The 22,939-nt window shown below is 38.2% G+C and overlaps 1 protein-coding gene across 1 annotated transcript in view; it reads right to left on the bottom strand.

Annotated features, from left to right (window-relative positions):
• The window catches only part of VCAN (versican), a 113,044-nt gene that overhangs the window by 35,740 nt on the left and 54,365 nt on the right, over positions 1-22,939 (bottom strand). The window contains exon 7 of the mRNA XM_064439346.1: positions 19,545-22,736. Within this exon, the coding sequence (XP_064295416.1) occupies positions 19,545-22,736 (3,192 nt within the window). The remainder of the gene's footprint in view (positions 1-19,544; positions 22,737-22,939) is intronic.

Genomic DNA, 22,939 nt, shown 5'->3' with positions numbered 1-22,939 from the left:
GAGCTTTTCATAATCCCTAAGTGACAGCGATGGTTGCGCGTTATAGTAGACATATGAAGTATAAGAAATTCATAGGAAAAAAAAAAACAAAAAAAAAATATTTCAAAATGAAACATAATAAATTCAGTGTGTTCTTCTACTGACACAAAGTTAAATGCTGCCGCAGTATTTGACTTCCTAGTTGAAGACTTTGTGTATATTGAACACATTGATTATGTAATACTGTCAATTGCCATGTGTGTTTAGTCCCAAACCCACCTTTGAACTAACTTATCCTACACTGTTCAGCAGAGGTAAGAAATGGACAAGATGAAAATAATTTTTAGACCAAAAGACTCTGGTCCCAACCTGCAGCAACTGCTTTCATGGATTTGAGACACTAGCTAACCTTTGCCAAAAACTGAACTTAGACAATCAAAAGCAAGGCAAAGTCTAAAGTAACATACGACGTGTAGAACATGCCTCACCAACTCCATTTATTCTTAGTCCAGAGTAATTCAAATTGCTAGAAACACCACAAAAACAGCATCAATTGCTCTGTTCTTTACAGTTGGACCCTAGGTCAGTAAATAAAGTCTCACTTTACAAGGCTGTTGCTATTTGGAATTATAAAGCATTTTGAAACAAATAAGAAAAAATATCCCAGATTCAAAAATCAATCACCATTCACACAGCAACATGAAAAAAGTCCAGCTATTTTCTTCTGCTTATCATTCACTTTGATTTATTTACACACTCCCACAGACTGCAAACCTCTCAAATTTTTTTCTAGGTGGCCAAGCAGATAAAGAGAAGGAAGGAAGATCTAAGTAGACAAGGTTTTAGCTGCAGAAGCCCTTATGGATTCCTCTGAGATTTATGATCCCAAACTCCATAGACGCTTCTAAAATGTGCCTTCTCAGCACAAATATTACTTCAAACCTTCTGTTCCAGACAATAGATGCTACCCTCATTTAAAAAAAAAAAAGATACAATAGACTCAGAAAAAAGCCACGTTTCAGGCTTGGCCAACTGATTTGAAGCTGGAAACTTTGGGCTGAAAACTTATTCCATGAATGTAACTTTCTTATGAGTCTGTGTTTATAGCCATTTTGTCCAAAGCAAAATCACTGTTTGCGGGTACAAACTGGTGTAGCCAATGTAGCTGTGCCTACCTCTGCCAGCAGAGGATCTGAACCAACATACAGGACTCCTGTCTCAGAGTGCTGCCAGCAATGATTGCTCCCCAAATAATATATGCAGGTATGCTGGCATGCCCAGCATAAGACAGGACACAATTTTTAAGTAAATCTTCCTCATTAAATCTATTTACAAGACTTAAAAAAATGACAACCTGACAGGTAAAGTATTTCATTAGTTTGAAGTAATTCCCCTACATATGAACAGCACTTAACCTCTACGACTACTGAGCCCTCAGAGATAGAGTAATCAGGTGATCATTCTGGAAAAGAATGTATTAAATCACATTAAACTGACACAGAGCACTGTGAAAGGCTTGTGATTCTTTGGCAACGTGGGTCTTGAAAAGATCATTGCAATTCTATTGAGAATTAATGTTCTAATACTTCACTCTGTGTTTACAGATAAACTCACAAAGTATTACTGAATCTTCATTTTGCTAAACTTCCAGCTGAAGACTAAATGGCAAATGCCGGTCTGTTTTACAAAGAACACGTAATAAGGTGCCCTGAATCCAAGGCTTTGTTCTAATTGTTAAACAACCTGGGAAACATCAAGATCCATGCCAGCCTTACAGAGAATAAATCACCTTCAGCATTGTGTATTTCCACTAAAATATTCAGTTTATACAGTACTAAGCTCAGCCTTTCCAATGCAACAGAAAAAAGGTTGTTTTTAACCTTATTTCTGCCTAGTTATTCTATATTGCCCCAATGAAGCCTGGTGTTTACTTTGTGACATGACAGCACTATTAGATGACTACAGAATTGAAACTCCTTCTCTCTCCCTCACATGTACTTATTGGGAGTTGTTTTATGCAATGATCATAAAGAGAGACTTTGTCCCTGTTCCTTCATCCAGTAGGTTAGAAATATTTACAGAGACTACCCAATGCCACAGAAAAATATAGCTTCTGCAGCCACTTGTTTGAGTCTTCCCAGATCTTCCTTCCAAATTTGTTCAAGCAGAAAAGCAAGAGTTTAGTTATTTGTCCAAGATTTGCAATGTGACGTGGAGAAGCATGTCTAATAACATCGCTTTCAGAATCCACAAATTTCAGCAAACAGCAATGCTAATCATACTGAGGAATAATATTTTCATAAAAGTAGAAGATCTAATCAACACAGATTTGCATACCTTTTCAAAACTCTGAGTGCAAAAATACATGGGAATTCAATAACTGAAAGGGGAATGGCAAATCAAAGCTGCTAGGGAGCTTTGAGGGTTTCTGATTCTCAGTAATTCCACTATAGAATAACTGCACCAACATGAAGAACCAGAGAACTACATATAGAAATATGAATGGGCAAGAAAGATGGCTTGTACTCTGTGCCCAGCTTAAGAAGGAATATATATAAATAACCTGGAATATAGACTAATATGGCCTAAGGATTAATTACGATTTCATACACAGCTGTTAGGATTGTGGGCACAAAGCATGTAGATGCTTTTGTACAGAACTATACATTAAAAAAATTGTAAAACCTGGATGGGACAGGATAGGTTGTAATTTGTAGGAGGGTACTATGACTAACAAGTTCTGACCAGTGTATTATTTTTGTAGCAGTGCACACCTGGGAGTCCCTCAGATTACTAGCTCACGCTAAATCATTTATGGTAGGTAATAAATTTAATGAACAGCATCTGTTCCAAATTCACCTAGAAGACATATACAAATTCTTACATATGCAAAGATCTCTATCAGACCTTAGTTTTACTTTGTTAGCTTTTTCAAGATCTCACATGCCACAAAGATCCACATAAAAGAACCTTAGCTAAAGGTATGATATTCCAATAATAAACTCTCAGGAGGCTTTTTCATTAAATATTAAGTGCTTTTGTTTTGGCGGTTTTTTCCAAGTAAAAAATAACCAGCTTTTAAGAAAATAGTAAAGAATCCATATTAATTATTCTTTTTAATTAGAACTACTTCTTCTTTCCAGAGCTTTGATTATTTGGTGGTAGTAAACAAGCTGCCAATGCTCAGGGTTAACAGCTATGGAAAATTCTCTTAAACCCCAGGATGGCCAATAATCTATGTAACCATACAGCTTATATGACATATATCCTTGTCCTCTAAGAATAAGCATGACACTAGGATGAAAACCTAAGTGCTACCATAAAATATGAATACAGAAGGGAAAAGTCTTATCTGTTGAAGTGGTTTGTTAGACCCTTAGGGCAGACACACAAACAGTTGGAATAGTTTTAAACGGACTAGATGCAGCTGACAAATGTTGCCCCTGTTTAAGTTCATGTCCATTCCAGCTGCAGGTAAAGACATACAGACCTGAGACTATTGATAAAAGATGAAATGAGGACTTTAAAGGGATGGAGTTTTGCTCCCAGATATGTGTTTCAATAGTTCACACATTATCTTGGCAACCAAGCCAAAAGGAGCACTTGTTCAGAGAGGTGCTTTGTTGCTACGGCTCCAAGACAGAGAAAGTAAAAACAAGTAGCTAAAAAGTAGTAAAAACAAGGGCTGTCAGTTGGGACTGCCAATCCAAACAAGTCCTAAAAGTGATTTATCAGTAAAGCCTCTTATTCAGGAAAGCTATGAGGTATGCACTGAAATAGAGATGGAATAGATAAGTGGATGAGTGTATATTCAGCCTAAAGTGTTTCTTAATCCTTTTAATTTAGCTAGATATTCTAAATTACCTGCATGGAATAGGCATCTCTCTCACTCCCAGTCAACTATGTGTAAGAAATGGAAATCCCTCTGGCTACAGGGTGCTTTTTAGCCACAAGAGGACTTGAGTGTTACTACTTATAACCACAAACAAACGACTGAGGTGGCATTAAATTCCATTACAACCCTTCTAATGACAATTGTTTTTAAACCCACATTAATTTTTTTCACTGGATCAAATATAAAGGTTGCCTCTATGTTACTGATGGACAAGCTAACTTTCGCACATCCAAAATATGTGTAACGGGTAGTAACTTTTTTCCTAAGACTTTTAATAAGCTACAAAGAACCCTAAAGGGCTTTTCCAAGACCATTTTTGAGGGGGCAGGGAGTAAAAAGCATTTTGCCTCTCAAAAACCTTCAGAAAATAGCTGAAGAATAATTAATAGAGGATTAAATGGAAAACGGATTCTGACATTTTCCAAACTTTCAAAACCCAACAATTTTTCATTCAGAAGACTTACGGATTTAGCGCAGTTTATTAAGTTTCATTCAAAATGGTACTGTTAATATCTAATCTGGTGTCTTGCACGTAACAGAATTTCACCTATAGATTCCTGAAATTTGTCCATTTATCACAACACGCGGAGTTGTTTGTGAGATATGAAATTCATAGAAATTAATAAAATGTTCAGTGGGTTTTGAGTCAGGCCCTATATTTTGATTGGAATAGAGCTAAAAAGAAAAAAGAATTTAAAAGGAAGACTAAAACCATTTCACACTTTGTTTCAAAAGCATGCATTTCACTGCATAATGTGACACCATCACAAACTCCATAGCATTCACTACCAAGGACCCATAACCACAAAACAGGTTAGCATGTGAAAACAGAATAGTTTGCATTAGTCAAATTTCTTCCTGCACTTGATAACCGGAAAATTTTCGATTTGGCTCCAACAGAATTATATCAGGGCAAATTTAGACCACAGTATGTCTAAAATGTCATTGAAATATTGTATATATGCGATTTTGTATCAAATTTCTGCAAATGTTAACAGCTGGTGACTGTGAAAAAGGTAATGTGGTAACTTGCAATGAAAACAAAAAAAGTTTAGCTCAGAGAGAAAAGCAATAAACAGTTTAATTTAAGATAAAAATTGAGAAAATCTGGGGGTTTTTCCCCCCCGTGCATGCTTGTTAACTACTCGGTTTTCCATGTTAAATCACCTTGTTTCTTCTCCACAGATGTGTAGTCTACGTTTATTTTTATACGCCTCCTCTTCCTTTCTACCATTGTTCTGTACAGTACCATGGTCATCACCTCCTGCAGAAGTCTCACATCACACACCTGATGACAAACTTCCACTCCCTAGCAACAGCCTTACATGGTACCACCAGCTGATCGGATGCTCCAAGGTCAGGGCCAGAGGTGTCTGGGACTAGGACCAGGGCACAAACAGAATATCTAACACCTAGCAATTAGCACAATGCTTCAGCTCATCATAGAAAAACAGACTATAAGGTTAGGTAGGTTGTTAAATGACAAGTCAGGTCTCTAAAGCTTCGTAACAGCTTTTGATCAGACACTTACTCATTCAAAAAACATTAAGAAAGTCATTGCGGGAATAGATTATAAAATTATTATATGAAAAGCACACTGTTGCCAATGAGGACCAAAGGCAGACACAGGAATCGCTATCTTCCGCGTTTTTGTACCTTCATGGGATTTTCTGCAGATTGAAGCTGCTATGGAAAGCAGATCTAAACAGACAATCCACAGAATAATTCAGTAAACATGCACACTGAGTTTGATTAAGACTCTCTGAATAACCTAAATCAGTGGCTTCAATATGTTATCTCAAAATCCCTTCACGTTCATGGGACAAACCTGGTGGGTTTGCAAAGCTGACCTACTGAGAGCAAGCCTACAGTCAGCAGACTTAAATTCAGTTGACAGGTGTCTCCACTTCATCTGGAAAATATTTAGGAGTCCTCAAAGTAGAAGGGGTTCAAAAAGGTTTATTTAAATGCTCTGAAAGTCCAGTGAAGCCTCATATCTGGGCTTGGGAGAGGATCTAGCATGAGGAAAGACTTAAACAACTTCATGTCATATATTGACTCCCCTGAACCTCAGCTCTGCCAGGGACCAGATTTTGCAGTCTGGGTGTATTCAATCAGTTTTATGACTACAGCTTGCTGAAACTCTTCCAGTGAAACAAAACTCGACCAATTCCACAGGAATGTGTCAGTCTCCTCAAATATACTTTCTTTAAAAGCACACTGAAGAAGTAAAGAAGCAATCTGACTAGATGGCCCCCATACAAAAAAAAACCCCACCCTATTTAATATTTTTTGTTTCAAAACTTTTGTACTGGGGTATGTGTGTCCCCTTAAAATATTACATTTAAATTTGAACAGAAAGCTTCAATTTTACAGAAATAAAGCACTCTGATAACATCTTTTAGGCCATTTTGTTTCATAGAAATGGGGTTTTTTTATTGCTCTTTTCATCTCATTTCAAAGAAATAAGATTTTGAAACACAGACGTTTCCTGCTGAAGGAAAATTCCAAGTGTCAGCCTTCGCTACATGCAATTCCTCTGACTTGTGCCATCTTGTAATATCATTAACCTACCTAAGCACGGTCAAAGTGCAACAGTGCTTCAGGCATACCCCATCTACCCCATCAGGAAAAGTGGGAATATTGCCAAAGAGCTGGTCTAGGGTGTTAAAGAAACATGGCTACTATTATACACACCTAAGTAAAAGACAACAAAGAAAGCTCTAGAAATAATTAACTTTTTGATTATTTTAATTCTTCTACCTCACATTAACATGACTAGTATGTACGACGAGGTTTAGTAAAATCCAGTATTATTGTTCACTCTAAATAATCGAAAGGATTTATTTAGTTCACTTAAAAATATTCCCCAGCTGGATATATATTTCTAAAAGCTGTGTTAATTTTTACTCCCTTTAGAAATGCTTAAGGATGTAGGGCACATTTCAATAGGCTTTTTTTTTTTTACCTTCTAAATTTTAACAAAAATTATGTTTTGCTCTCTCTCAGTCAAAAGAGAAGTTTCCAGTTTTTAGATCTCATCAGCAGTAAAAAACCAAAAATCATATATAAATTGACCTTGCATAAAAGTCTCAACTACTCAAGTAAATTTCTGGAAGAAAATATTTGAAAAGAATAATTTTTGCACAGCTGCCTGGGTAGGAGTTGAATGTAATTCAAGGTGGGTGGTCAGTCTAGCCTACTCAAATTCACTTATCCAGTCTACTTTACCATATTTGGGTGTCTCTGTTTCCATGCAAGACACAGCCCTGTTGAAAACCTGAGTATCAATTGCTGGCATGTTCCTACTAAACTGCAGCCTTTTTACAGCTATTCCATTCCCCAAAGTTCTATCTTGACAGAGTTGTTGGCTATGACCAGAAACACCTGTGGAAAGTGGATGTCGCTTATGTGGACATCTGTTTTGCACAGGGCTCTGGCCTCTGTGGCTGTGCTTAGACACCCCTGCCAAATTTTTAAGTAATAGACATGATGATGCAAAAACCATGTCAGAACTAAAGGAACCGTTTTATTATAAAAACATATCATGAAGCCTTCTGGCAATCTCTGGTGTTTCTTTCAGCCTCATTGCTTCCTGTGTTCCCCCACTGATGCAGCGGTAAACGTGAAATCAGACTGAGTAAAATGTCAAGTTGTTAAAAATGGCAGCCGTGCAGTGTCAAGTCTAAGCCCCAGCAAGTGCAGGATACAGTTCCCCAAATAATGACTGAATATTTGTCATGCACTATTCTAAGGCCTATTGCCACTTCCTTTCCATTCCAATCTGTCATTAACAAAATGACGCTCCAGCCGGCGGTGTCTCCTCCTGAGTGGTCCCTGACAGGAGCATCCTTCCAATGACAACATTTTACTTACTGCCTACAGAGGAGACAATTCTAAAACTCTGCAGGGCTAAATAACCCAAAAACAAGCAACTGGCAAGTAATAAATCTTGTTCTTCAGCTGAAATTCTAAACAAAACAAGAAGTCAGACTGTGCAGTCACACGGTATCTGGATTAGCTGGTCTGTCTGGGTATATATATAGAAAAGTCCAACTCCACAGGACAACTCACGAGGTCAGGTGGTGAACAGAAGAGCTGGCTGAGAAGTAAAGCATCTGCTCACCAAAACAACTTGACCTCATGTGTTGTATTCCACAACTGAAGTAGAAACAGTGAGATATCAACAGGTCTCACCCTTTCCTAGCCCAGTTCACCGCCATCCCTTGGTTACACTTACACAGTGTTGCCCCAGGGCAACATCAAATGCTTCTGCCATTACACAGACGGAACAAGAAGGAACCAGTTCTGGCCCTACTAACACAGGAAAAGAGTGCCCCTTCCCAGAAAAACTAAAAACAACTTATCACAACAAAAATTTGGGGCAAAAGTCAAAATACTGCAGTTAAAGTGTCAAAGCAGATGTCCACCATTTGAGTGCTGCTGTGGCTGCTCAGATGTGAAATGGCCCATAATGAATATTCCTTCCCCTGTCCCGTTCTCCGGTAATGTCAACAATATTTGGCTTTAGGAGCAAACTTATAGTATATCCTTAATATGGCCTTTTGGGAAAAAATTAGGCTGATATCGTGTTACGGTAGGAGTAATAAAGGACGGTTACATAGTAGGCATGTGCTAAATCTTACTTTCTTAATCTAAGTAATTTGTTGAAAAGGAGGAATTTTATGTGGCAAAAATAAAATCAGAAAATATTCTGATGTTCAACCTCTAAGACAGACATCTGTATTTATTGTATATTTATGAGAAAAGAAAGAGAGAGAGAAAGAAAGAGAGAAAGAGAGAGAAAAGCAGCAAAGAAGAAAGGAAGGAAGCAAGGGAGGAAAAGAAAGAAAGAGAAAAAACCAAACATACATTTTAAGGAGGATCCTTCCTATCCAAAATGGCATTTTTCTAAACAACTCTGTTCAAAGAACTAAATCTAGGATGATGATTACCCCACCTGATCCCCCCCACAATGCTCTTTTTACAGGTATCTGGAGAAGTTTATGTATCTGTACTGCTACTTACCGTAATGCTTTTCTGACATTCTAACTCCTACAGTTCTCCAAGCATCTTTCAAGTATCTCATAAGCACACTTTTAATTTGATGTCTGCACAAGCCCACTGGTCATGCAGCCAGCACTCAAAATCACAGCTGATTACATACACTGTTTGGCTGCAGTCCCTGCTCCTTTTGGGGAGATTCTAGAGCTATTAATCATGTGACCACATACACTCATTCTGTCATGGCAAATTTTTTTTAAGCTTCAGTTTTCTTCATTGAAATATGGCCAAAGCATTGCTGGAGTAGTCCATTTTGGGGCAAATCACCCTTGTCCTAGACCCATCTGCTTGTGCAAAATGGCTTGAGTTACCACAATATCTTCATAATATCTTAAATACAAATATTTGGTTTAGAATATACCGTTAGAGTGATTATGCACATAAGTATTGACATTCATGTCACATGGAGTTTTGAACATATGTCTGTGTCTTGTGCTTTGGAAATATTATTCAGAAGAAACAGTGGATTCTGAAATTGCAATTTTAATGGAGTATTCTTAGGATTTTCTCTTGACTTGTGGGAAAAAAAAAAAGCTGAAAATTTTTTAAATTTAGCTATAGGGGTTAATAAACATGATTGCTTTGGGTGTTAAACATCCAAAGCAGCTTAGGCATAAACCGGATTCTCAGTTAAATCAACATAAGGCTGTAAAAACACCACTGCTGCAGATGGAATGACACAAGTGTAACCTGCTCTTTCAGACACAATTTTAGGAAAAGGAGTGCAGCATCCTGTGCTTGAAAGCCTTTCAAACACTAAGTATTAAATAGTATTTTGATAAATAATTTCTACCTTGATCAACTTTTTGGGTGCCTTTGATCCTCACACTTTTTCTGAACTCGAGAGACATATGAACAGCAGATGAAACAGAAAGAAGAGCAGAGCAGAAATGGAATACTGATGCAGCAAATACTCTAGAATAAGGTTATAACTGGAGCTTCTTTTTAACCATATAATCATACGCATATATAAAAATGAGAAATGGTTTAATTTCTCTTTTAGAAGCAGAAATTTTTCCGTTTAAGTTTTTTTTTTTTTTTCCTTGGCAAAAATGGAACATTTGTTTTGGAAAAATATTCATTTGGTTTTAGACATTTTTGGGGGACAATACTTTAGAACAAATGTTTTCAACCAACTATAGCTAAAAATAGATGCCTAGCTGTGGTAAGCTTGGTGCAGCACTAAAAGAACAGCACAGGGGGACAGACTTCTGACTGTAAACCTTTTAACACAAATTCCATCCTGTACTAACATGGTTATATGGCTACTGACTCAGAATTAGTTCACACCTGAGAGGCTCTGAATGTGGGCGGAACAAACAGAAAAAAAGCATATGGCCCAAGAAGCTGAATAACTCAATTAAGGTAAGAACAAATAAATGCTTGTGTAACATTTTGGAGACATAGATATACTTCAGTTTCATTGATTTTTTTAGTGTTCTTACTTTGCACAGAGTAGAGTATACAACTAGCTTATGCCCTCTTAGGTTATTTGGTAACCCGGGTAACTCAATACCATGCTACACTGCTATCCATTACATGCACTGCAATGCTCAGCAGTATTTCTTACTTGGCAATGCTGGACTCCTACATCCAACACCCACAAACAGCAGAGACAAACATGAGTGTCTTTGTTACCTATTGCAATTTAGTAATTTACAAGCAGTGAATAGTTTGACATTAGTGCTCTTCTCCCTGATGGCATGAAATCAACCAAATTTAGCTGTTGTTCAGATGATTAGTCCAAGAAAATCTATGGGAACTTACACCAACTTTGGTTTCTTCAAGCATGAAAATTACTATCTGCACTAAGGCAAAAGACACTGCGGCCACTGATAAGCCTTTTCCAGCTTCGCTCACCATTACAACCCCTTTATCACTACCTGGTTTCACCAGAGGTCCTGGCCTGTCAGTTGGACCAAGTGTACATAACATTTCCAAAGGACTCAAGAATTTTGCTCGTAATATTTAATACTTAACTAAACATGTCACTGGAAACTCACTACAAGCCTGAATAGCAATTACATGAGTAACCCAAAAATCATTTCACTCACTACTTCCAAGAAAGAAACAAAATAGTTTAGACAAAATCCCACAATAAAAACTTATTAAAAATCCTGATACTACTCTGCGTACATATAGGCATACTATTTGCCGTTATTTTGGCAAAAAGAAATTTACATCAAAAAGGTGGAAACTCTTTTCCTAATGCCAAAAAACTCCCACTGCAACTATAGAACCCTTGCTTGATGAGGTACTATACGAAAAATCCAAGATTATGGTTAAAATTTAAAAATTAATGTTTCTTATGCACTCTTTAATCTAACGCTGGGTAAAAGTGATGAAGTGCAGCAGTGTAATAGCAAAGCAGGCATAGACTGCTGGAGGATAAGATTGCTCCTGATCAGGAACAAAATTCCAGCTGCATTTCTCCTCCTCAGTTATTTCAGCTCTAATCATTAATTAAGAAAAATCTCTATAAAACTTTTTATACTGAGTTCTCCTCACTTAAGCAAACATAGTAATATATAACTGGTCAGAAAAGTTCTAATACCTTTCACTGAGCAGTTTATAAAAAATAAATATTAACTACTCCATAGAAAAATAGAGATAATTTTATCTCCATGTTCCCAAAGGTGACACAAAATATGCAGCCATCTAAACACATCCTGACTTGTGCCAGGAAGTAATTCACAAGTATCTTGAAAGAGCATTGAAAGCTACATACTCAAAAAGAAAGAACAGCCAACAAATATTTTTAAAGTGCTGTTTTCAGACTAATTATCAAGTGACCCATCATAAGGGAATGGCTGTCTGTTAAGACCTTTAGCCTTTGAGCCACTTATAAAAAAATCTGTATTTAGATTTCCAGGATCACATCCTATAATCACTCAGAATTTCACTGTATCCAGTGAATCATTTAATGTAAAGTAAAATGGTATAGATAATATTTTCTAAAAGAGAGAAAAAATATTATATCCTCATCATAGGTACTAAGTTTTGTTACAATCTATATACATTCAGAAAACTTTGGTACAGAGAGCCACTTTCCTCAAAAGAATTAATTCTCACTGTGTTTTCAAGTAATAGATGGTTCATCTTTTCTGCAGTAGGGTTCCTTAAGACTTTCTCCAAGTGTAACTAAAACTTCTAAAAGGATTCCCCTCCTTCACAACAGAAGTATGAAAAACTACATTGTACCTATGAATAAAATTCCTTTATTTCTCTCATGAATAAACACAGAGCTATAAGAAAGCCAGAAATGTGTAATCCCTATGTCTAAATCTGAGACGTTTCCTTGGAAACAATGCAAAAACAGCAGGGAATGTGTAGGCATCCTCTGAACGCTATTTAATGTGAGGGCACTGTTCCTTGTATCTATGGAAGTCTATAAAGGAATGTGAAAAAAAGATATTATTGTTCTATAATAAGTCTTCAGGAAGAGCCAGCAATAGTGGCCTAAATAATACTTATTAATTCACAGTCTTAGCTTCTTGTGAAACTTTCTAAGTATCAGGTTTCAGCCCTGTTGGATATGGGGTTGGGTATTTTTTCTTTTCCTTTGTTTTGGAAAAAGGAGCACTGTACAAAAAGCTTGAATTTATTACAATTACTTGTTTATTAGGGGTTGCTTTCATACAGGGCATTGTTGGCGTTGCATTTGAAATATGATTTATATGTGATGGTGTCCAACCTATTTAAAAAGCCCTCCACATCACAAGTAAAACATGGGTATTCTAATATAGAAAAACTCCAACTGGTTTAATTAAGCAACAGGTCTATCAGTTCGGGTTAAATATGTGACACAAATTTGTTCTGAAGAAAAAAATTACCTAATTATAGAAGGAACCAGAAGCTGTAAGCATTATGACAAATTTCTGATACCTACCATACCCACATCCTCATAACAATTCTGCTCTCATCTCATTGGAATTACTACGGTGTAATTATACGGGGGAAGATGATATCAGAATCTGACCATGTTACCTAGCATTTAACACTCCAGTTACTCTAGACAAAACAAGAACTTGGCTGTGTCTATGTCAGGTTTTATGACTAACACAGAGTCCAGTCACCCAGGGCATGAAAATGACTGGAGTGCTATCGGACATTGACAAGCCTGTTTCATTTGGAAAAGTGTTTCAAAACTGCTAGGTGGTTTTCTTTCTTAGCTGAACACACAAGCCCAGGGCTCAAAATGAAACACTACCAGGAAGGACCGCATTACTAATTCAAAACTGAAATAAGACCATCTCCATTGACGGCAACGTGCTCAGGGCAGCAGGGAATGTGGTCTTCCTCCAGGGCTGATGAGGAGCAGCAGCTGCCTTAGTCTTAAGGTCAGCTGGAACGTTGCAGTTAATAAGGAGACAAGCCCAGCCCTCCATCATTAAATAAATAGGAGATTTTGCATTTGATAAGATGGGAAGTTGGTTCAGCCCATATAAGGACACTTCTACTATTGCTTCAACATACCACTTCATTCATCCCACCAGAAATGAATGCAGGTCAGCCTAGCTGCACAACACCAATAAACCATGGCCACAGAACACCATGTCCAAATGCATACAAGTTGAAATATGCTTGCAGATTAAATGGTATTTTGCTCTCCGCAATGTTTAGGTAAATTTGGAACTCCTCTTGAATGCACGGCAGTATCAAGAATTAAGCATTTGTTAAGAGAGTTGAACAGCTTGCACAGGCAAGGAAGTTCTGTTCATACACATTGACTTGGGCATGTTATCAGTCACTGCATAGAGCAGCAGAATGAAGCAAATGCAAGACAGCATCTTTCCTTTACAATAAATTTTGATTTGAAATAGGTCCTATGAATAAACCATAGGCTTCAGTAGCATACACCTTTCATTTCAGGAAAAAACGAATGATGACTTTAGCATGTAAAAGACACAGTGTCTTCAGCTTCAGCAGAAATCTCTCTAACACAATAATTAATAGATGTAATTTTTGAAAGGTACACAAAAAATTGCAGGTAGCACATGCGTGTACACTACAAAGAACAGTGTCCAGAGATATATTTGCCAGTGGGCAAAAATAAAACAACTTAAAAGAGAACACTGTGGGTACAGGTGCAGACAGATACAAGCCTACATGTTGCATGCTTTTAAGCTGGCTCTATGGCAAGTGAGGTGCTGCCTGGAAATGGTGTTGCGAGGCATGCTGCTCCTGTCCCTCCACACCATCATCTGGTCTGGGCACAGCACCATCCTGACACCCACAGCCTCCGGAGCAGCGCCAGCGTCAGCGCGCCCCCAGCACATTTCCACTCTCCCACACAGACATTCCCCTCAGAAGTTAGCAAAGTGAAGGCTGAAAGGGGACATGGTTATTCTCTGTAACTGAACAGAGAAACGAAAGTATCAAGGGATAAGTGTCAGGAAGAAAAAAGACCTATTCAAGCTAAAGACAATGCTGGCAAGAATAAACATGGGTCTAAACTGGCCAAGAAGCAATTCAGGCTAGATATTAGAATCAGACTTAAAGAGAGCCATGACGATCTGGGACAGCCCTCCAGAAGGAGCTTTGAAGGCAACAGGATTAAATGAATTTTAAAACAAGGCCTAAGACGGAATTGAAAAGACTATTCTGCCTTCTTTGTTAAGGTTTATGACTATGACTCATTACCATTCTGCATTTCATTCAAATTTCACATGCCCTCTTACACTGCTAAGACAGAAATATGCATGTCAGAGAATTACATGTTGAAACACAAAGGTTTGTAACCTCTTTCCATAAAATTCCACATCAACAAAGCACAAGTTTTTGCAATTTTGTTCTGTTCAAAGCTGGAGGGGACAAGAAACCAGACAGAGCTGGTGTGAGTTCCAGGGTCCAATAAGCACTTTGAAACATATTCACCAAGTAAAGACTTTTAAATGTCTCCAAAAAATGCAGGTGTGCAAATTACTCCTGATACAGACAGGAGTTATGTTTCCAGCATCCCCTCAACCACTGTTAAACAACACCCCCACAAGCATTTTTCAGCTCATAAAAGCTTTATGAGCTGAAAAGTTCCTTCAGGTTTGGGGGTTTTTTCAGCTGTTAATCCATTACCTTCCAGCAACAGCACCAGCCCTCACCACTACAATACATTGGAGCTATGAGAACATAAAAGGGCACGAGGTGGCAAGTTTTGCATCTTTGCAGTGAAAGACAAGCTCCTCTGTCCTATCTGATGCAATGGAAAGCTGCTAATGTGGTAACACATCACCGTGCAGGGCTACTTTGCTTTCTCACTGTCATGCGGTCACCATCCCAAGGGAACAGCCTGTTGTTCCACTCAAGTGAATGAAGTCCGAAGCTCCTTCCATTATGAAACATGTGCGTGGTCCTTTTTGTAGCATAAAAAGGGATGTTTCCCCATGCACAAATATATTTTCCTCATTAATTGGAACACCTGCCCTAGATCTGCCCATGTGCCATAGGCGGTCAGAAAAACCATGCCTTATATCCCTCATTAATTTGTGCACCTGCCTCACACTTGCTTACAAGGAAGTATATGGATTGCTTGTACATACATTTTCTCAATGAAAACTGCTGTATTCTTATACAAATAAGCAGCTTAATCCATTCAGCAGTGTGTTCGTTCTTATCAGCACTGGAGTGCATTTTCCAGAATTAAAGCTAATGAGCTTGACCTTCCACCAGGCCCCCAAATCACTTCTGTTTCTATGGGTAATTTTTTTTTTTTATCTAGAAGTCACTGAAACTTCCTTTATGAAAGTTTTAATTGACTGCAAGAATGTATTTTAAAATCTAAGAGTATAACTACTTACATCTTGGATGGCATAAGAAAAGACGTCGTCTAGGATAAACTTTTTCTTGTCTAATAAATTTAAGGGCTTTTTGTATTTAAAAAAAGAAGAAAATATTTAATATCAGCTCTCCATTATTTATTGTACTACTTCATATTAAGTGGGGGGTGTGTCTAAGACAGCCTAAGATCTTTGCCACTGTATTTAATTGACTTTAAACCAGTCAACATTCAACCAGTCTTTCAAGTGCAGCTTGAGCCTACAATAATAATGAAGAAGAATATCCCCCACATTCCATACATCCATAACACATTCCATACATTGACAGCACATTCCAGCCAGAGACTTCAAAGGACTTCGGCAAAGTTGGTGCCAGTTTAGCGAGTGTTTGAGACTGAGAAGAAAGGCACAAGAAATCCTTCCTGCTTCTCCCACTACCAGTGCGTGGCCACAGGTGAACTCACAAGACCCAGAGCAGCAGTGGGTTGCCTCGCCACAGTTCACCGGGAGGTAGGACACCCACCGATCGCAAAGAGACTCCTGTGCTGCAAGGGATACGCTCTGCCCTGCTTGCTGGCAGCCGCTAAAAATGTCCGCACCTTTCAAAACTCCATCTGCTTGGCATGACCCTTCTCTTCCACATGCTCATAACTAACACAGCCTAATAGCACCTCCATGGAACACTTAAATATTATTATGCCTATGCTACAGATGGTAGATGGAGCTGCAGAGAGTAATATTCAGCTGTGTTAGTATAATAGCAAGTTTTTGCTGTAATTAAGTGATATGGCTGATAGGAAACAAAACATGGTACCCTATTTCCGCTGGGCCCTGCTTCACTATTAAACTGTTGCTTCTGGCAAAAGCTGAATAACAAGGAGGTGAAGAAAGATGAAAAAAATATTAATCTCATAAACATTTCCAACACTTGTGCATACACAAAAAGGAAAATATTATGTTCATTTATACACAATGCCATTTAAATGGCAAACCCCTCATTATTATACCTTTTTGAAACAGCTGTTATTTGAAGGGCTTTGGTAAGCAAGTTGTCATTTCTTAGGAGGTATTTTTGGACTCTTGACTTGAAAATCATGAAGGCCTTGGTTTATAACACTCACTGATTATTTTATTTAAGAATGCTATGCTGTGCTACCTTTAAACATGCCAAAGCAAAGGAAGAAAAACCTTTGTTTTATCAGAGAGATGTAATCATGAAAACAGTATTTCTTGTTCCCATTTAGCTGAGAACAAAAAGCCAAAGGTACAGTTTATATAGTTCCTGTATGACGCATGTCAATTTTCAAACAAAGAGTGATAGAATAAGAAGTTGAACTATGTCCTAGTGAAAGGCATAGGTTAGTAATATTTGCCGAATTCATTCCTCTTCATCACCTCCTATGTACATTTCCTTCAGCACAAAGAAAAGTTTATGGACTGAGGAACAATGAAGCAAAACCGGGCTTGACAGGATTTTCCAGATGCAGTCTTTCATTTCTAGAGAAAGAAAAGAAAACACTAATCCAAAACCTCAGAGGAAATAAACCTTTGGCAGCTCTCACTCAACTTGTGGTACGTAGGTATAAGGGTGCCTTTTATCTGTGGATAGCTAAACGGAAGAATTTCCACTGTCAGATTCTGAAAACAGAAAAATAAAAAAATTCCTTTTTGACCTTGCACTAGATACATGATAAATCCCTTTATGTTTGAAGAGAGTACAGACACTGCCGTATAGAGAATTTCATAACATTTCAAGAAAAGGAAATATTTTTCTATGCTGACAGGCTAAATCATCCCTAAATGCAGAATTGTAAGGATGTATCACTTTAACTCTGTTTATAAACACACCCCCACATATGCACATATATACCTGGAAAATGTATGAACAGCTTTACAAAGTTTGTGAAGATGCAGAAACCAAATCCTGAAGAAAGTCTGTCCTAAGGACCTGATCACCCAAGCGAAAGCAAGAGTAGCTATGAAGAGCGGCTATGTGTTGATCCGCTGTCCTTTAGAGAATCCAACTTGAACTAATTCCTAATTTAATGAACCACGGTACCTACCCACACCATTCTGAAAATATTATAAAATAAGATCCTCCTTGATGAATATGCAGAGAAATCCTGAATCATACACCTTGTGCACTCTCTGAAGAAAACACCAAGTTTCCACATCCTCTCAAACCATCCTACTTCTTTCCGTCTTACTGGAACATACAGCTGCCCAGCACAGCCCACTCTCCCATATGCAGTAAACAGTAGTATAACTCAACAGTGCAACAGGGAAAAGTAGTTCACTACTACACAGTCCAAGTATTAATTATTAAGCCAAATTAACCAAATTTCCACAGGTACGAAAGTATTTAATATAAGGCTTAACTCTAGTCTTCAGAAATTACCCTTCTGTTTTGACTTACCGGACTTCCAAGACACTGGCAACATCTAAAGCTTGAGAGAAAATAATGATAGTATACCACAGAAACAATAGTAGTGTTTAAATGTTAAAATAACAGAACTATTATTTTCTGAAATAGAAGGTTAAGCTACCACTGATATGACTTGTGCAGTTTTACATCTTGTAAATCTAAAGTAGGATAATAAGCATAAAGTGAATAAAGATACAAAATATTCTGTATGAAAAGTCCAGTAATGATACAGCACATCTCAAGGAAACTACTTCTGCCTTTTGATTTTCAAATGAGACTCAACCAAACACAAACCTGACAAAACCATTCAAAAGACTTCCATAAATTATTAATTCTGTTGGATAAGTTCTCCAAAGATATGGATCTTGTGGCTGAGAACCAATGAGAAAACAGTTTCTTATACAACCATTCAAAAGCATTGCATATAGTTAAGGTATATAAGATATCATATGAATTTTTACTGTGTTCCTTCAAAAAATAAAATAATTATAAAATAGCTATAAAATAATTAAACAGAATGCAACACCAAACCAAATAGATATTTTGAGCTTTATCCTTTTTGTCAGTTCTTTTGCACTTCATTTTAAAAAATAAGGTTTTACCAAGACATCTTAAATAATAGTCAGTTGACAGGCTTCTTTAATGTAAAATTGCATAGCCTTCAGCTATTGCATTATGGAGACATACTCATTGTAAAACTCAACAGTTCATTGCTAATTCCAGAGTTTCTGTTCTGAATACCCATGGAATTGAAGCTACATATACATGTACAGTGCCATCAGCTAAAAAATGTAACAAAACTAAAAATTATGTCAATTTGCATCACAGATTCTCTAAAATGGATTAAAAATATCATTATATGATACAAAAACATGCTAAAACCCTTTCCCCAAATCACAGGAGGTCCACTTGTGGACACAGTAGTGTGCCTTAACCTTTTTTAGCTGTCTACACTGTACATGGCGTTGTTAATTGCTACAGACTAATGGAATGTTAAAATAATCTAGTGCTTCATTTAGGACTAGTAATGCATGGAATGGAAGCTGTGAAATTAAAATGCTTGTTTCACAGATAGCTGAAGTTAAATCAGTGACTTGACAACATTAATTAAGAAAACTGGACTATAGCCATCATGACTTTTAAGAGGAAATACAACAGTTTCATATTCAGTCTTACATAGAAATTAATCTTACCCCAAGCCATATATATAACACATTTCTGAGGTTTTTTAATGGATAGAAAAATAGACCTACCAATATTTAGTAAGCTGCTGTCTAGATAAAACTTGGACTTTGCATCCTTCTGTGATCCAAGAAACATCTCCAGTATATTCTAAAGTACACGAGGTTTTTTTTTTATTTAAAATGTCCATTCTGATGGACTGCAAGTCTAAAAGGCAAAATCTTACCTGTATCATTGCCTGTGATTTGAATAACATATAATCTTATGTCATTTCCACTATCAGGGTGTGAAGTAGAAGGAGACACCTCTTGAGGTTGCAAAGCCTCTGTGGCCTCCTTCACCTTGGGTGGTGCAGTAGGTCGTGCAACTGCAGTAGCTGTTGATGCTGTGAAATACTCCTTATCGATTTCTGGCTCTAACACCTTTCTTGTCAGATCGTCATCAGCAGTTGCTTTACTCGGAGAAATAGATTCATCAATTATGATGATGTCATTGCTTGTTACCTCCTCTTCTTCTTCAGGAATGATACGTGGTGACTTTTGAGTAACAAAAGGCTTGGATGCTGATGTAGGCTGAATTTTGTCTACAGCACTAATGGAAGGTGTCGTTACATCACTGAGAATTGCTGCCTTATCAGTTGCATTAGCTGAAAATATAGCTGGTTTGATTTCTTCAGGTTCTTCTGACGTTCCTGAACCTTCCACAGTTTGACTTGGAGAAGCTCCCAAATTCAGATGAGTAATGCTTTCCACAGTAGAACGACCTGTTGGCATCGTATGGGGGGACAACACAGATTCCCAGCTCACTACATCACTGCCTTCTTCCCTGGCGGGGGTTCCTCTGCTTTCATACGCTTTTGCTTGGGTACCTGCTGTTACAGGCATAACTTCAGTGACCTTCTCTTCTTGATCAGTAGCAGTTTCAGCTTTCGGAGTCACTGGGAGATGCAGTGTCCTGGTGCTAGTTTCATCAGGTCCCAGAACTCTCCCATAATCTGTGAGCTTCACTGCAGGCACTGATACTTCAGTTGCTGGATACATCTCATCATAAGCTGAACCTGTCTCATCTTGTTTTTCCTGAATAGTTGTTTGAGATGATTCAGATCCTGGTGCCGTCTTCTGTTCATGTATTTGGACATATGTCACAGATAAGGTAGACTCTGTAGCCGTATCTGGTTCCTTATCTTGATCTTGCGTGGAGAATCCCTCTGGGAACACCTCACTACCTTTTGCAGTTATTTCTCTTGCTTCTGGATGAAAGATACCATCAAAAGGAGTCTGATCAGTAACTGCCATATCTCTAGTGACCTCACTCTCTACAGTGACCAGAACTAGAGAAGCATCATGTTCTTTCTGTGGAACTGTAGTATCTACCTTTGTTGCATCTGTAAATACGATAGATTCCTTTGTCCCTCCAAAGCCCGCTGATGGTGTTCCTTTTCTGTCTTGAAGTGTTGCCACTGACTCCTCCTCATCTGATGTTGCAATGCTTGTCTGGCCTCCCTCTGTCACTGTGTATTTTGAGACCTCCATTTCAGTAGAGACTTCTTCAGCAGGCGTTGCTATCGATGTCTCAGTAGCCTCTCTTTGTTCAACTTCTGGGGTAGGAATGGACATTTTCAAAGCATATCCTGACGTTTCATCTCCTTCATGTTCAGTTACCTCCAACACTGTGGGCATAGCAGCTGGTAACACAGTAACACTTGAGGAGCTCAGAGACTTTACTGTTGCACTACTTTCATCCACTGATATTTTGGATACTGTGATCATTTCCAAATCCAAAAAGCTGCTTGTGTGGGAGACACTTGTAGTATCTTTGCTCTGATCAAAATCAGCTGACACAGCTTCTTCATCACTTTTCGTTTCCGCTGGCTCCATGCTTGTCTCAGTTTCATCTGTAACTGCTGAAATGGGAGCTGCTGGATGCTTTGTATATTCTGCAATGTGCCTTGGAGATGAGGTAGGCTCCATTCCAGAGATACCATCTTCTGTATCCAACTCATGTATTCTCTTAGTATGAGATGACTCTTCTGTCATATACCCCTGATCTTTATCTGTCAGCAGCCACATGCCAGAAGCTGGAGGAGCCTGTGTGAACTTCTCACTTGCAGAACGTTCCTCAGATACTGCTGTAACACCAGTAGGAACGACGGTTGTGGCATGAGAGATCCTAACATCCATTGTGTTCATTTCTGGTTCCTTTGTTTTTTCCTGTTCCTCTAAAGCAGCTGATCCTTCCATTTGCTGAGATGAGTGGATAACATATGTGGTGCTTTCTCCGAAGTTTTGCGGGGAAGCAGTATTTCCTGAGAGAGTGATGGCCTCAGATCCTGTTTGATTAACAGCTGATACAGAAAAGGATACAGGTATTCCAGATGACATGGTAGGCTGCACATCCCTCAGGTCCTCTTTGCTTCCTTCAGCTGATGCCTCGATATCAAACACTGTAGCAGAACTAAATTTAACAAATGGAGTCGATTCATCTGCTGTAGAAAATTGCCCATTGGTTACTGCATTGTCGCCTACGAATGTCTCTGATGCCACATCTGATCCTGCGACGCTACCGGTAGCCATGCCGGAAACTCTATCAGGCATAACGGTGTACATGCTCTCTCTGCCCTCCCCCTCTGTAGTAAGATCATACTGATCAGTGAACAAAGCTTTAGGGATTACAACAGTTGTAAGCTTATTGTCAGATTTTGCCTCCATTGACTTTTTTGTGGGTTCTTTTGTTGAGTGGGCACCAAGATACATATTCTCTTTTGTTAGTGAAACTGAAGTCCCTGTCCTGGGAAACTCTCTCCGAGAAGTTGGTAACAAGCTATCTGTAGCTGTCATCATAGGACCCACTTCTATTTGTTCAGTCTGATTATCAGCATCATGTTTTTGTGTATCTCCTGCTTCAGTATCTTCCCACGAACCAGTGGAACTCTTAGCTACAGCTGTGCTATCCTGAAAAATTATAGAGGTCAAGAAAGCGTCCTCAATGCTTTCAGACCTACCTTGTTCCTCGGGCAATTCTGCTTCAGAGTAAGTGTGCTCCAGTTCCAAAGCTGCAGATGTGCTCTCTGTTAACCTGGGTGAAACATCATGTTCAGTCCTTCCCAGTGGATCGTAAGTGCTTATTTCTCCATCTGTGACAGTCTGAGGTAGAAGGGTGGTTAACTTAATGTTCTCCATTAGCACCTCCATTTCCCTTTTTTCCTCAGCCACGTCAGTAGTCATTTCTGTATCTTCTTCCGTCCCTAGGGTTGTTTCCTCCAAAGCAGGGACCTCTGTTTTGGTGACAGCCACTTCAGTAACCAAAGTCTCAGAAACAGGAGGTTTAAGAGTAACTTTAGCAGATGATGATTTCACACTGTCAGTTTTCATAGATGTAATCAGCTTAACAGTTGTAGGCTCTGATACAATTTTTTTACCTTAAAAAAAGAAAAAAAAAATATTGTTAAGGAATCATTCAGTCAGAACACAAACAAATGTTACTTTAATTAAGTTTGAATGTTCCCAACAACAACTAAATGCTACACTGAGAAATAAGTATAAAGGTCAAAGGTTTTAGATAGTGTTTAGGATACAACAGAGCTTTGAATGACATAAAATAACACATAAAGTTGTAGAACAT

Source organism: Phalacrocorax carbo, chromosome Z, assembly GCF_963921805.1.
Source record: "Phalacrocorax carbo chromosome Z, bPhaCar2.1, whole genome shotgun sequence".
Lineage (NCBI taxonomy): Eukaryota > Metazoa > Chordata > Aves > Suliformes > Phalacrocoracidae > Phalacrocorax > Phalacrocorax carbo.
This window is presented reverse-complemented; position numbering and strand designations above follow the sequence as displayed.